The sequence below is a fragment of the Rhea pennata genome, chromosome 16 (genome assembly GCF_028389875.1).
Source record: "Rhea pennata isolate bPtePen1 chromosome 16, bPtePen1.pri, whole genome shotgun sequence".
NCBI lineage: Eukaryota > Metazoa > Chordata > Aves > Rheiformes > Rheidae > Rhea > Rhea pennata.
Genome location: NC_084678.1, coordinates 7,824,464 through 7,836,183, shown reverse-complemented (window position 1 = coordinate 7,836,183; position 11,720 = coordinate 7,824,464). Strand labels below are relative to the sequence as shown.

General features: G+C 50.3%; 1 protein-coding gene across 1 annotated transcript; it reads left to right on the top strand.

Moving 5' to 3' along the window:
- The first annotated feature begins 1,470 nt into the window (after positions 1-1,470).
- On the top strand, positions 1,471-10,718 carry LOC134147763 (thyrotropin-releasing hormone receptor-like). The gene is made up of 2 exons (XM_062589250.1): positions 1,471-2,259; positions 8,791-10,718. The coding sequence occupies exons 1-2, from the start codon at positions 1,471-1,473 to the stop codon at positions 9,184-9,186; spliced, it is 1,185 nt and encodes a 394-aa protein (XP_062445234.1). The 3' UTR covers positions 9,187-10,718.
- The last annotated feature ends 1,002 nt before the right edge of the window (positions 10,719-11,720 follow it).

Below are 11,720 nucleotides of genomic sequence, written 5' to 3'. Positions count from 1 at the left end.
GTGAGAGGCTGCAGGATGATGCAGGGACAGAAGCGGGAGGATTAAGGTTGTCCAGGTGACTAAATCTGGCACTGCCTAACTCCAAATGGGAGACTACACTCTAAATGTGAATACAGCCTGAATAGTCTTTTAAAACATCTGTAATTACAGGTTGGATTTTAAAGTGTATCTATAAAAAAAGGGGTGTGTGTGTTGGGGGGGGGAAGATGTGCATCCTGAGGAGGACTGTAAGGGACCTGCCATCTATAGGGATTCTCCTCCATGGAGCAGAACAGAGGCATGAGGTGTCCTGGAGAAAAGTGGAACAGATTATCAGTCCCAGCAAGGCAGAGAGCACAGGGGCCAGGCTGCAGACCCCTCAGAGAGGAGAAGGAGCTGAGGCACACTACATTTTATCCACACCCAGCTGGCAAAGCCCAGGTGTAGAAATTTGCCTTTGAAAGCCCAGACTTGAGTCACCTGGCATCGGGATGATCCTTCATATTTTCGATGTGGTGGTAATGGAGTGGCCTTGCTGCTAATTGGAATCTAGCCTGGCTGGGAAGTGCTTCTTCCCTTGGTCCTCTCCTCTGCCCTGTAGGTTAGGGGGCTGTTAGCACTTCACCTCTACAAACAAAACTGCTCTTTGAATTTAAAAATGGCTTTTCTGAGAGACTCCATAGATCCTGAGGAGATGCCCAGAGCAAGCACGGAGCAGATCCTCAGGCTACCAGGTATTCCCCTGCCCGGTGGGCAATACTGTCGCTGGACGTTCCAGCCGCAGGTCTGGGTAAGCGGCTCCCCAGGGGCCTGGCACCCTGGTGCTTGTCTGGGAGTAGGGGTGGCTGTGGGAAAGGTGAGGAAGGGTGGTAGATACCCATGTTTAGTGACCCCCTCAGGGAAGGGTCTTCTAGACTCGCAGCCCAAGGGTGACAGGAAAGGCCATAGGTCCCCCTGGCAAGGGGAGGTCAGGGTGGCCCCAGCCCCCCTTTGCCGGAGGGGCAGTGCAGCCTGTGGCTCGTCTCGGCAAGCCCGGACGCCTGGGTCCCCGAGCTAACCCCTTTGTTGCTCCAGGTGCCTCGGTGCTGCAGCACCCTCCAGCCCACCCCGGGAAGAGGCACCAGGCAAGCCCCTGCCAGGGTTTGCAGCCCGCCCCCGGGCTGGGCTCCCTCCTCCTCCTCCTCCTGCTCCTCGGCTCAGCAGTGCGCTAGGACCCGGCGGCGCGGGCGGGGGATGCGCCGGGTCCGGGGGGGGGGTCCCGGGGCTGGGGGTCCCGGGGGCTGGGGGCCTCCTGGGCGGTCCCGGCCGCTCCCCGCCTCTCCCGCAAGGGCGCAGCAGCGGGGACCTTCGCACGACGGCGGAGGCGCGGAGCCGGCTGTGAGCAAGATTTGAGGGGGAATCGGGCAAAAAGGCGAGGGAGAAGCCGGAGCAGGCGCAGGGCGCAGCGGGGGCTCGGTGCAGAGCTCCGCCCGGGAGGGGGTCGCGGCGCCCATGGACTACGGCACGGCCGGCCCCGGCCCTGCGCCGGGCCCCCCCAGCGGCAACCAGACCCTGGGCAAGATGCCGCAGCCCCCGCTGGAGCTGCAGGTGGTGACCATCCTGCTGGTGCTGCTCATCTGTGGTGTGGGCATCGTGGGCAACGCGATGGTGGTGCTGGTGGTGCTCCGCACCAAGCACATGTTGACCCCCACCAACTGCTACCTCGTGAGCCTGGCCGTGGCTGACCTCATCGTCCTGCTGGCAGCTGGGCTGCCCAACATTTCGGAAGTGGTGGCTTCTTGGGTGTATGGCTATGCTGGCTGCCTCTGCATCACCTATGTGCAGTATCTGGGCATCAACATCTCAGCCTGGTCCATCACTGCGTTCACGGTGGAGCGCTACATCGCTATCTGCCACTCCATCAAGGCGCAGCTCCTGTGCACCGTGTCTCGAGCCAAGCGCATCATCTCCTCGCTGTGGCTCTTCACCTCGCTCTATTGCCTCATGTGGTTCTTCCTGGTGGACACATCCCAGGTCACCTTTTCGGATGGGGTGCAGGTCAGCTGCGGCTACCGGGTCTCCAGAAGCCTTTACATGCCCATTTATTTCTTGGACTTTGCCGTGTTCTACATTATCCCGTTGGGGCTGGCAACTGTTCTCTATGGGCTCATTGCTCACGTCCTCTTCACAAGACCCCTGCCCACCTCGCCGCAGCACGCCTGCCTCGGCTCTGTGCACCAGGGCAGCTCTCGCAACCTCTCCTGCCGGGGCAGTGAGGGGGCCCTGAGCTCCCGCAAGCAGGTAGGGGCACTGCGTTGGGCTGGAGGCGGCTCTGAAAGGTCTCTGTGCTTGGAGGGGGGAGATGCTCCAGGGCTTGGGCACTCCAGTGCTTTACTTCCCTTGGTTCCCAATGTTCCTGGGGAATGCAGCTGGGTTCCAGTGTGACCTAGGAGAGGCAGAACAGCAGGGATGGCTGCTGGATAATTAATGATTAATTACCCCATAATGAGAGGAGTGCTAGGCCATGTTATGCCAACAGGACTCACCCCCCAGGCAAGGTCCTATGCAGGTAGCCTGGGATTTAGAGGAGCAAAGGAAGAGCTGGCACAACCCCACCTCCCTGCCCTCCAAGCCCAGGCACCACCACTGCCTCGGGGCTCCCTGCAGCAGGGAATGTGCCTCTGAGACCACGGCTTGTTTTCCCTCTCTGTGACTCCTCTGATTTCTCTCTCTCCCTCTTTTCCTTCCCATGTTCTTTTGCTCTTGTTTCTCCTCTCTCTTTCTCTCTGCCACACAGACAGTTTACTGTCTTGTCCCCATCTCCTTAGACAGGTCAGGGTCTGGAGATGGGACACTCTTGCCTGCTAGCAGGCGGTTTGCAGGGAACCTTCCCATTCAGGTTTCAAACCTTGAATAAGCTGAAACATGGGCTATCTTAAAAGAAAGGCGTGTGCTTTTCTGGGCAGCCCTGACGGAGGTGAGCTGCCTGCTTTACTGCTATCACCCAGTAAATAAAAAGCTTGACAGGCTCTCGAGAGATGGTTTTCTCTGGACCTAACTACAAAAGTTGTCTTCTCAGTTGAACTAATGGCAGTGTAACTTAGAAGCAGAGCTCATACAGGACTAAGTCCATGGAGACAAATTTGGCTTTTAACTGATATATTCAAGTCATTTAGTGAGATGTGAAGTTTGGTGGTAGGATGCCTCATGCGGCCCCGTCCCTGCCGTGGCTCTGTTACTGTCCAGAAAGCCTCAGAGATGGGAAACCTCCCCTTCGGTATCTAGCTGAGAGCCATCCGGCTTTAAGCAGCAAATTGCTGAGGGTCTGATTTGATTATTAGAGTTTACAAAGAGAAGTAGAGGCAAGTTGTTAATGCCAGAATCAAGAAGCTAGGTGTTGATTTGTGGAATTACTCTCTAACTGTTTTTGCTTTGCCGCTTCCTTGGCACTACAGCAGCTGTCAGCATAAAATAAGTGAGTATCCTGGACCCGAACTATTTGTTGTCTATCTGTGAAGCATGAATGCCAGCCAGAATTCTGCTTGGTGGACCAGAACATCCTTTTCCAAGCTGTGGATAGGACTGAGTCCCAGGTGGCTCCTTGGTATGGTAGGAGGTGAGGGACCATCTTCATGTGGCATCTGTGGGGGCTGCAAGCTGCCTGCCTGCCCCAGCCCACTGGAAGAAGTGGGCCAATAACTGAGGATTAACACCAAAGCTGTACGCAGGGCCCAGGGAGCAGGCTCTCCTCTGAAGGTTTAAAAAAAAGCCCAACCAAACATTTGTGAATAAACGCCAGCATACATGCGGCACTCCAACCATTTCTTTACCTGCCACTGAGGTGTGGGGAGACTTTACACCACTTTCACACTTCACTGCTGTCTTTCCCCATCTGGCTGCTGAGGAAGCTGCTTTGCAGGAGGAAGATGGTGGTTGGGGGGGGGAGGACAGTTTTGTGCTGGCTCCACAGCAGATGCTTGTTTGCATGGAGGACCCGGAAGCTGCTGCAGAGTGCTTTGGTGCCAGCTCCTTGCAAATGTTTCTTCTTGCAGTAAGGGAAAGCAGCAGAGATGTGTGAAAACCTGTGTGTTGGAAAGTGCCTTGTGCCATCAGCTGCTCATCCCACAGCCAGGTGACATGCTGCTTGGTCTGGACCCTGCTGTCTTGCTAGGGAGAGCTTAAAAGGTGTTAGCAAAGTCAGTGTTAGGGTGAGTCAAAGTTAAATTTTACTGTTTAGGCAGTGCTTTCACCAGGAGAGCACAGTGACCCTGGTGCCCAGCTGAGCTTCTGTTCAGATTGCTGCTGCTGTGCCTTGCCCCAGCCATTGCATTGCTCCCCCCAAAACGGGAGGAGACATCACTGCATCTCAGATAGGACCATGGACACTGCTTTGCCACAGCTGATGCTGGCTTAGGAGCTCATAAGTGGGTTTATTTGTTAGTCACCAGACACCCATTTTTCTCCATTGACTATACAGAGCTGGAGTGGTGATGAATGTTTTACTGTGGAGATGCTGAGTTCAGCGGTAGGACTCAGCCCATGTGATCCTGGAAAGTCTGTCTGTTGCACTGCTTGATTTTTTTTTTTTTGAGGGTGAGGAGGCTGGCTTTCCCTCACTGCTACCTCTAAAGCACCCAGGTCCAGAGCAGGGCAAGGCAAGGCCCAGGTTTCACCATGCCCATAGAAATGAAGACCTACGAAAATGAAGCTCTGCAGATGTGAACACCAGACACCAAACGTGTGCTTTGTCTGCTGGTGAGCGACCACTGGAGGGAGCAGGTTTCCTAAAAAAGGATGCTGAAATTCAAGATGATGGTGCCCTGGCCAAGGAAGGGTGACACTGGTGGGGATGGATATCTGTGGCTGCTAGCCAGGCAGGGTGAGGCTGCATGAAGGCAGTTTCACATGCACACTGTGAAAACGGATAGATGGATCCCACTGCAGTCCTTACAAGACGCTGATCCCACTGACCTGAGAAGGCTGCTGGCAGGGGTTTGTACCTGGCTCGGCCTGCGGAGCTGCCTAGTGGGCTCAGAGCCACTCCTTCGCTTTGGCACCTGGGATTTAGTCAGGGATATGTATATATTGCAGCAAATACTTTGGTTACTCAGCAACATAAAACACTGGCTTATCTACTTGAGCATTTTTTAGTTAAATCAACTGATTTAGCAAAATACCTCACCTTGCTCTGCAAAACTTTGTACTGCTCTGAGGGTGCTAGAGTTACTTCCCTTGTCACCAGGTGAGGTGTGGAAACGGGTTTCCAGGCACAGAGACAATGATGCGAAGCGTTTCATTCCCCTTGATGGAGATGTGAACGCGAGTTTGGGGTAGACCATTACGCTTTAAGGAGAGGAGGTATACTGTGTCATACACGACTTTGCTCAGGTGGCGCCCAGGAGAACGCGGTCCGTGTTGATGGCTGGCTTTAAAGGGCCCATTTCCACGTTACCAAAAGCTCGGGGCCTTTTGCCGGCTCGTCTTGCAGTCTGGATGCAATGTCCTAGGAGTGGACTGAACACATTTAGTGAGAAAGAGGTAATAAATCCTTGCAGCCTTGTTTCCACAGCCAATTTCCTCTCCTGGGGCAAAGATAACATTTTCAAAGGGCTTTAGGATGTGTATTGGGAAGTGCTTGTTCGATCACAGAGCTGCTGCGGTCTGGAAGTAGGTGCTCTGGGAGCAAACCAACGCTAAACCGGCCAAAGCTGGGCGAGTGCTCGCTGGGTCTGCTGGCATTTCCATAACAACCAGCTGAAAAGAAGGGGCAGTTACAGCTAAAAGGCAGATGAATCACTAGTTCTTTTCCATACTTATTTTCCATTGGTCTCAGAAATTACTGGAACCAACTTTTCCAGTAACTTTTTTCAGCCCTACTAAGGTACCCTCCCTCTGTCACTGCTACTACTTTTAAGTGTGCAGATTACTGTTCACAAACATCGTGGTTCTCTGCACAATAAAACAAGGCAGAGAGTTACAACAGCGAAAAAATCAAAGTTTAAGGCTCCCAAGAAAGCAGACGAGCAGTATTGATTTGTTAGCTTTAAAGGCGCCATTTCAGCCGCACAGAAAGCTCCTATCCAGAAGTGATACCTGTCAGAGAGCAGAGCTAAGGGCACAAGTCCAGGGGGTCACTGCGCAGCCCTGAGGGGGGTCATTTTGCACCTTGGGCACCGAGACAACTGCTGTGGTGAGTGATGGGTGTCCGTGTTTCAGTGAGGATCTGCGTAGGTGTAATATTTCGCTTTCCTGGGACATATTTTGCAGCGAACCTGCTGCTGAGGACTGCTAAAACTGGCAGATGCCCACCGCTCGTGTCCCAGAGATGCTCCTTTGAGGAGGGGCCCCCTCAGGCTGGACTAGGGGGCCTGCAGTCTCACTGGGCAAGGCATGGAGCTTGCCCAAATCTCCCAGGAGAATCAGTCTGGATAAATTCCTTAGCAGAGGGAAATTAAATGCTGACTGAAACTGTAGCTAGGATCGCTTAAGATGAGCAGTTGGTTGCATTTGGTGTGTAATCAGCTGATTATAACCATTTTGCTCAAATCGGTTGCATTCAGATTCTCAGATGTACCAACATATGGCAAAAGCAAGTCTCTTTACAAACCTGTAAAACAGGCAAACGTAGTTTTATCGGCATGGTCTGAGCTCTTCCTGCATAGACAGAGACGGTCTCAATCGCTCTGCTGTGGAGTCGGGTCTCTGCACCCAGCTGCTCCCTGTCTGTCTCTTCCAGGCTGATTTCTCACAATAACCGTTGCTTCTCCCAGTGGTGTGTAACCTCTACCATGTTGTGTATCTTTTCCCGTTAACTGGTAACAATCTCTCTTGCAGTTACTGATTTTTTTTTTTAATCATTGCAAATCTTTAGCATCATGTTCATCAGTTTCATTATCATCATCAGTAAAAACACTCTGGGCGACATCTACAAAGACAAATCAAGATTGCCATGAAATCCATCTCATCCTCAAGACTTCATTCCTCTACTGTTGCCAGCTGGGGTAAATAACATCTTTTTTTAGAAAGTTTTTTTTTTATTTGTTCTGAATGGTCCATCCCTGTTGTCCTGTATGCCTATCTGCTGTAACCACAGGATCGCAGATGAAGATGGTTAGAGAGAGAAGCAGAGATCATGGGTCTCATTCACACGGGCTGCCTGTGCAGCGTACAGAGGCAAGGCAAGACCTGCCCCTTGCTGTGCTGATTTGGCACCTTGGAGCTCTCCGTTCCCAGGTCTTGCCATGCAGACTGCAGCAATACGGTCTCACCACCGATGTGAAGACACGCCTGCTCTTGGCTCAGGGCGATCGAGTCTGGCAGGCCTGGCGTGTGGCAAGAGCCGTGCCGGCAGCTAATGAGTTGATCATAGTCAGCGACGCACCAAGTGCTGCTGAAACCACTGCTGTCTGCTCCCTGAGCCATCTGCTCAGGAGGATTTCGGAAAGACGGACGGGCATCGCCGTAGCAGTTACATTGCAGACAGGATGGCCTGGAACCAAATGCCTGTGAGATGGCGCTCGCTTTTGTGGAGCCAGCCAGCCCTTGCAGGTAAGGCACCGAGAAGCTCTGAAATTACCTTTCACTGACACATCTCGTACAATCTCTTACATCCTTCCCAAAAGGCAACAGACTGGCAGCAAGCACATTGCAGTCTTAGCAAGAGCCTAACAACTCGCAATATCTTTGTAAGATCTTATTCTGGGAAATGTCCTCACATTCCCAATAAACCACACACAGTAAAACACTGCTATTTTGGCTTCAACTTGACAACAGTTTTTCTTTCTTGTGGGGAAAGTTTTGTTGCCACTGCCAGCCACCCCTGATTTCCACTCAAAGCATTACAGGAAAGCAGAATTGCTTGTAACAGTAAAAAAAATACAGTACAAGAAAAGCTGACAGAGTATGAAGGTGATCTGAGTGCTTATTTCCTTATAGAGAATTGGAGTCATTGCACAACCCCCTTTTTTGATGTTTGAAACACCACTGCCTTAATACTCGTGCGGCACCCCTGCTTACTCGTGCTTCCCTCCTTGAGGACACGTGTATGGTGTAAATATTTGCTGGAGGATGACTGTCACCTACCAGAACTAACTGTCAAAATTGTTTGGATCACCAGAGTTTCAGTGCAAAAAACATTCTTAAGCTCGAGTCCAGCTGAGGGCAATTACCACCCTCTTCTGAATTCTCAGTGTCTCCTTGTTCCTAATATGTTAATGTAGTACTTCCCTAGAGCACTGCACATTAAAATAACCCATACCAATTAGCTAAGTATCTCCCATACCAGCATGAGTGAGGAATTTGTGTAGGACTCCAGGAACTCTGCTCTGCTGCCAGTGCTGCTGCCCTGTACCGGGAGGCTCTTGATGGAAACAGCGTAGGTGGTGTAGGAAGTCTGTCAACCCGGGACAGGGAGTTGAGGCATACTCTGCAGTACCCTCGGACCTTGGGATCCTACCTTTGCACAGGTTAGTTTCTCCATTGATTCCTTATGAGCAATCTTCAAAATTGCTTTCTATTGCAGAAATTCCCTTGATTATTTCCAACTCATTTCCAGGCTAATGGAATAGCTTAAAAGGTAGGTGAAAACCCATCATTTAAGGGTTTTATTTATGCAAAATTGGTTTCACGGAACAAAATAGATTCAGAGAGAAATAGAATCCCATCCTCTGCACACCTATTTAGATCTTATTTATTATGAATGCATAGAGAGAGATGCGAGTGCTACACAGACTTTGAATTAGCTGTCTGCACAGTTTTTTTCCAGGTGGGAAGGCTCTGCTGTGGATCTAGCCTCATCTGACTATTTTTCTTTTTGCATAACTGCACTGAAAGGTGACCAAAATGCTGGCTGTCATCGTGGTCCTCTTTGCCCTCCTGTGGATGCCTTATCGCACTCTGGTGGTGGTGAACTCCTTCGTGGACCCTCCATACCTGAACATCTGGTTCCTCCTCTTCTGTCGGATGTGCATTTACCTGAATAGTGCCATCAACCCCATCATTTACAACCTGATGTCCCGGAAATTCAGAGCTGCTTTTAGAAAGATATGGAGGTGTGAACAGAGGAGCACCGAGAACCACCCCTCATACACTGCCTCAGTGTACTACAGTATCAGGAAAGACTATTCTCACAACAGCTCCAGTCACAACGTTACTGAACAAGAAGATCTCAACAGCTTCCCTGCACTGGCAAAGAAAAGCCAGGCTGCCAAAGGAGCACCAGGACCCTGAAACAACCCAGGCAGAGGGAGCTGTGTGGCTGTATGCACTGCATTGGGAAAGTGCCAATAGAAATTGCTTTGGCATTGCAGCGAGCTTAAATTAGTACCTCTCTAGGGCATTTAACAAAACAGATTTGTAGAGGCAAAATAGTTTGCTTTTCTTTAATGCTAATTTATTCTTGCTTGGTGAAGTAATAGGCACGGGTCAATGTTTAGCATCTCTAAAGAATTTGCAGTTAAATACAGTATTGCAATGCCATTCTGTGCTATGTGCAAATGCAACTCTTCAGCCGGGCCAGAGCATTGAAAGGAAATCCAGAAAAAGAAAGGCTTGCCTGGAAAAAACCCTTCCTGCTGGACCAGTTTTCTTATAGGTTGGAATTCACTCATCCAAATTTAGATGTCTATAACATAGCAACCCCCATGTGGGCTGCTCCACTAGAGTCCTGTTATAGTTAGTGGAGATAATCAGGCGCTTCCAGAAGGTGGCTTGTCTCACCTTGGGGTAGTCATGTGAGGAAGGCACCTGCCTTAGGAGGAGCTGAGTGATTCCCTAGATGTGACCGTTTCTCTCCGCTGACTGTGAAGGGACCGAGCTGAGCATCTCGGATGGAAAATCCTGTTTTGGAGGTCTGAGGCTGGCTGTCCTGGCTCTCATCCCGTGTTTCTGGGAATGCTGCCGTGCTAGGAGCACATAAACCCGAGGTCCAGACTGGCTGCATCTGCTACAGGAAAAGAAAAAAAAATAATACGAATGAGTGCTCCTTAAGATAGTAGTAATATTTCCAACATCTTGGTCTGCTTTTTTTCTGGATAATTTTCTCTTTTCTGCCTAAATTCCTGCAGTTGTTCCACGGGATGTTGCAGCTCTGTTCTGCCCAGCACGGTGCGGTGCAGTGTGCACCACTGCTCAGGTGCTACGCTCTGCCCCAGGTAGGGCTGCATTACAACAGCAGGTGAAGCCATTTGCTTATTTTCTGAGAATAATTTGTGAAAATTTGTAAAGTGTTTTGTGGTAAGTGACATGCTAACTATAGGACACGGACAATCCTCCTTGCTGTTACCGTCTAATAGGCACAGTGCATGCTCGCTACCCAACACGCAAGAAACCAGCCCAAGGCCACTTGCCCCAGACTTGCAAGAGACTATCTCGACTAGGAATAAAATGTAAAAGGCTACACGTGAACCAAATGCTAAATTTGCCAAATAAAATAAGTAACCACCAGTAACCCTGAAGTGACTGTAAAAAAATTCTTCCTAGAGCAGTTAATTCAGCCTCACTATTTAACATTGGTTTTCAGTGAACTGTAGCATTAAATGATCTCATGATTTTACTTCCACCTTGAAAAAGACTTGTGTGATATTTCTCAGAGCACAAGGCTTTAAGTAACCTGTATATCTAGGGAAAATAACTTGCCTGCCTGAGTCAGAACAAGACCTACACTTTCCACCAGGGAGCAGAGAACTGTTCAGGATCTACTGTGGTTTGGTGTAAGGTGACTTTGCATGATAAGTATATTGTGACTTATTAAACTACCTATTCTGGACCCGAAATAATTATGGAGTGAAGAAAAAGAATGTTGTTTTTTCAGACATATGTGAAATACCGTTTGTTTGGAATTGAAGGATTCATGTCATTTTTGTGCTTTTTTGCGTATACTAGGACTTTAGGAACAAAGATCCTCTTTATTGCTGTTAAAGAAGTTCTGCGCGTGGTTTTGGGATTTGCTTCTTGAAGGAAATGAAAATGCCTTGGCCACAGCCAGAGAAAATTGTTCCGAGAAATTAGCAGAAGAAACTGGGAAGAGAAATGATTTGCTGGTAACAAGCTTTCCCTCTAGTACAGACACTTTTTCCCTTAACACAAGCTTTTCCTCAGCAGACAGAAAAAGCCTGGCAGCCCGAGGGGCAGCTCCAAGTAGCGCGCGGGCGAAGGGGAGCACGGGGAAGGGGAGCCGGGGCCGTGCGGCAGGAGGCTGCCGGGGGCCGGGGCTGGACGCGCCTGCGTGCACCGTGCGTGGCTACGGGTCGTCGCCGTGTTACGGAGCTGTAACTACAGCACGGACGAGGGCAGGTCTGCATCGTGAACCCCGCTCCTGATGATCTCTGCGTCGCTACCTAGGAGCTGCTTTTTACCCCCTGTAGCAGCCTCTCTATCTGAACGTATTTAACCCCCAGAACGGCAGCTGGGTGCTCCTGTCTCTGCAGCTCAAAAAGCGGCTAAACTCGCACTTGTGAGGTTGAAAGTGAGTGGGAAGCCACTAAAATTTAAAGGACCTTTTAAGTCTCTGGAGGAGTTGCCCAACTTGAATTATGCCCCAGAGCTTTTGTGTTGCTCACTTGGCTGAACAGTTTAAAAGGCAAATAACTTACTTGTACCATGTGAGTTAAAGATTTATGCTTCAGCCTGAAGGAGGTAAAACACCTCTGGTTGAGAGGTTTTTCAGTGCAGCAACCTGAGAGCAGATCCTGTCAAAAGAAACAGGATTTCTAATCCATCCCGGGGACATGAAGTGCAGTTTGCCCCACGGCTGCGTCAGCCGC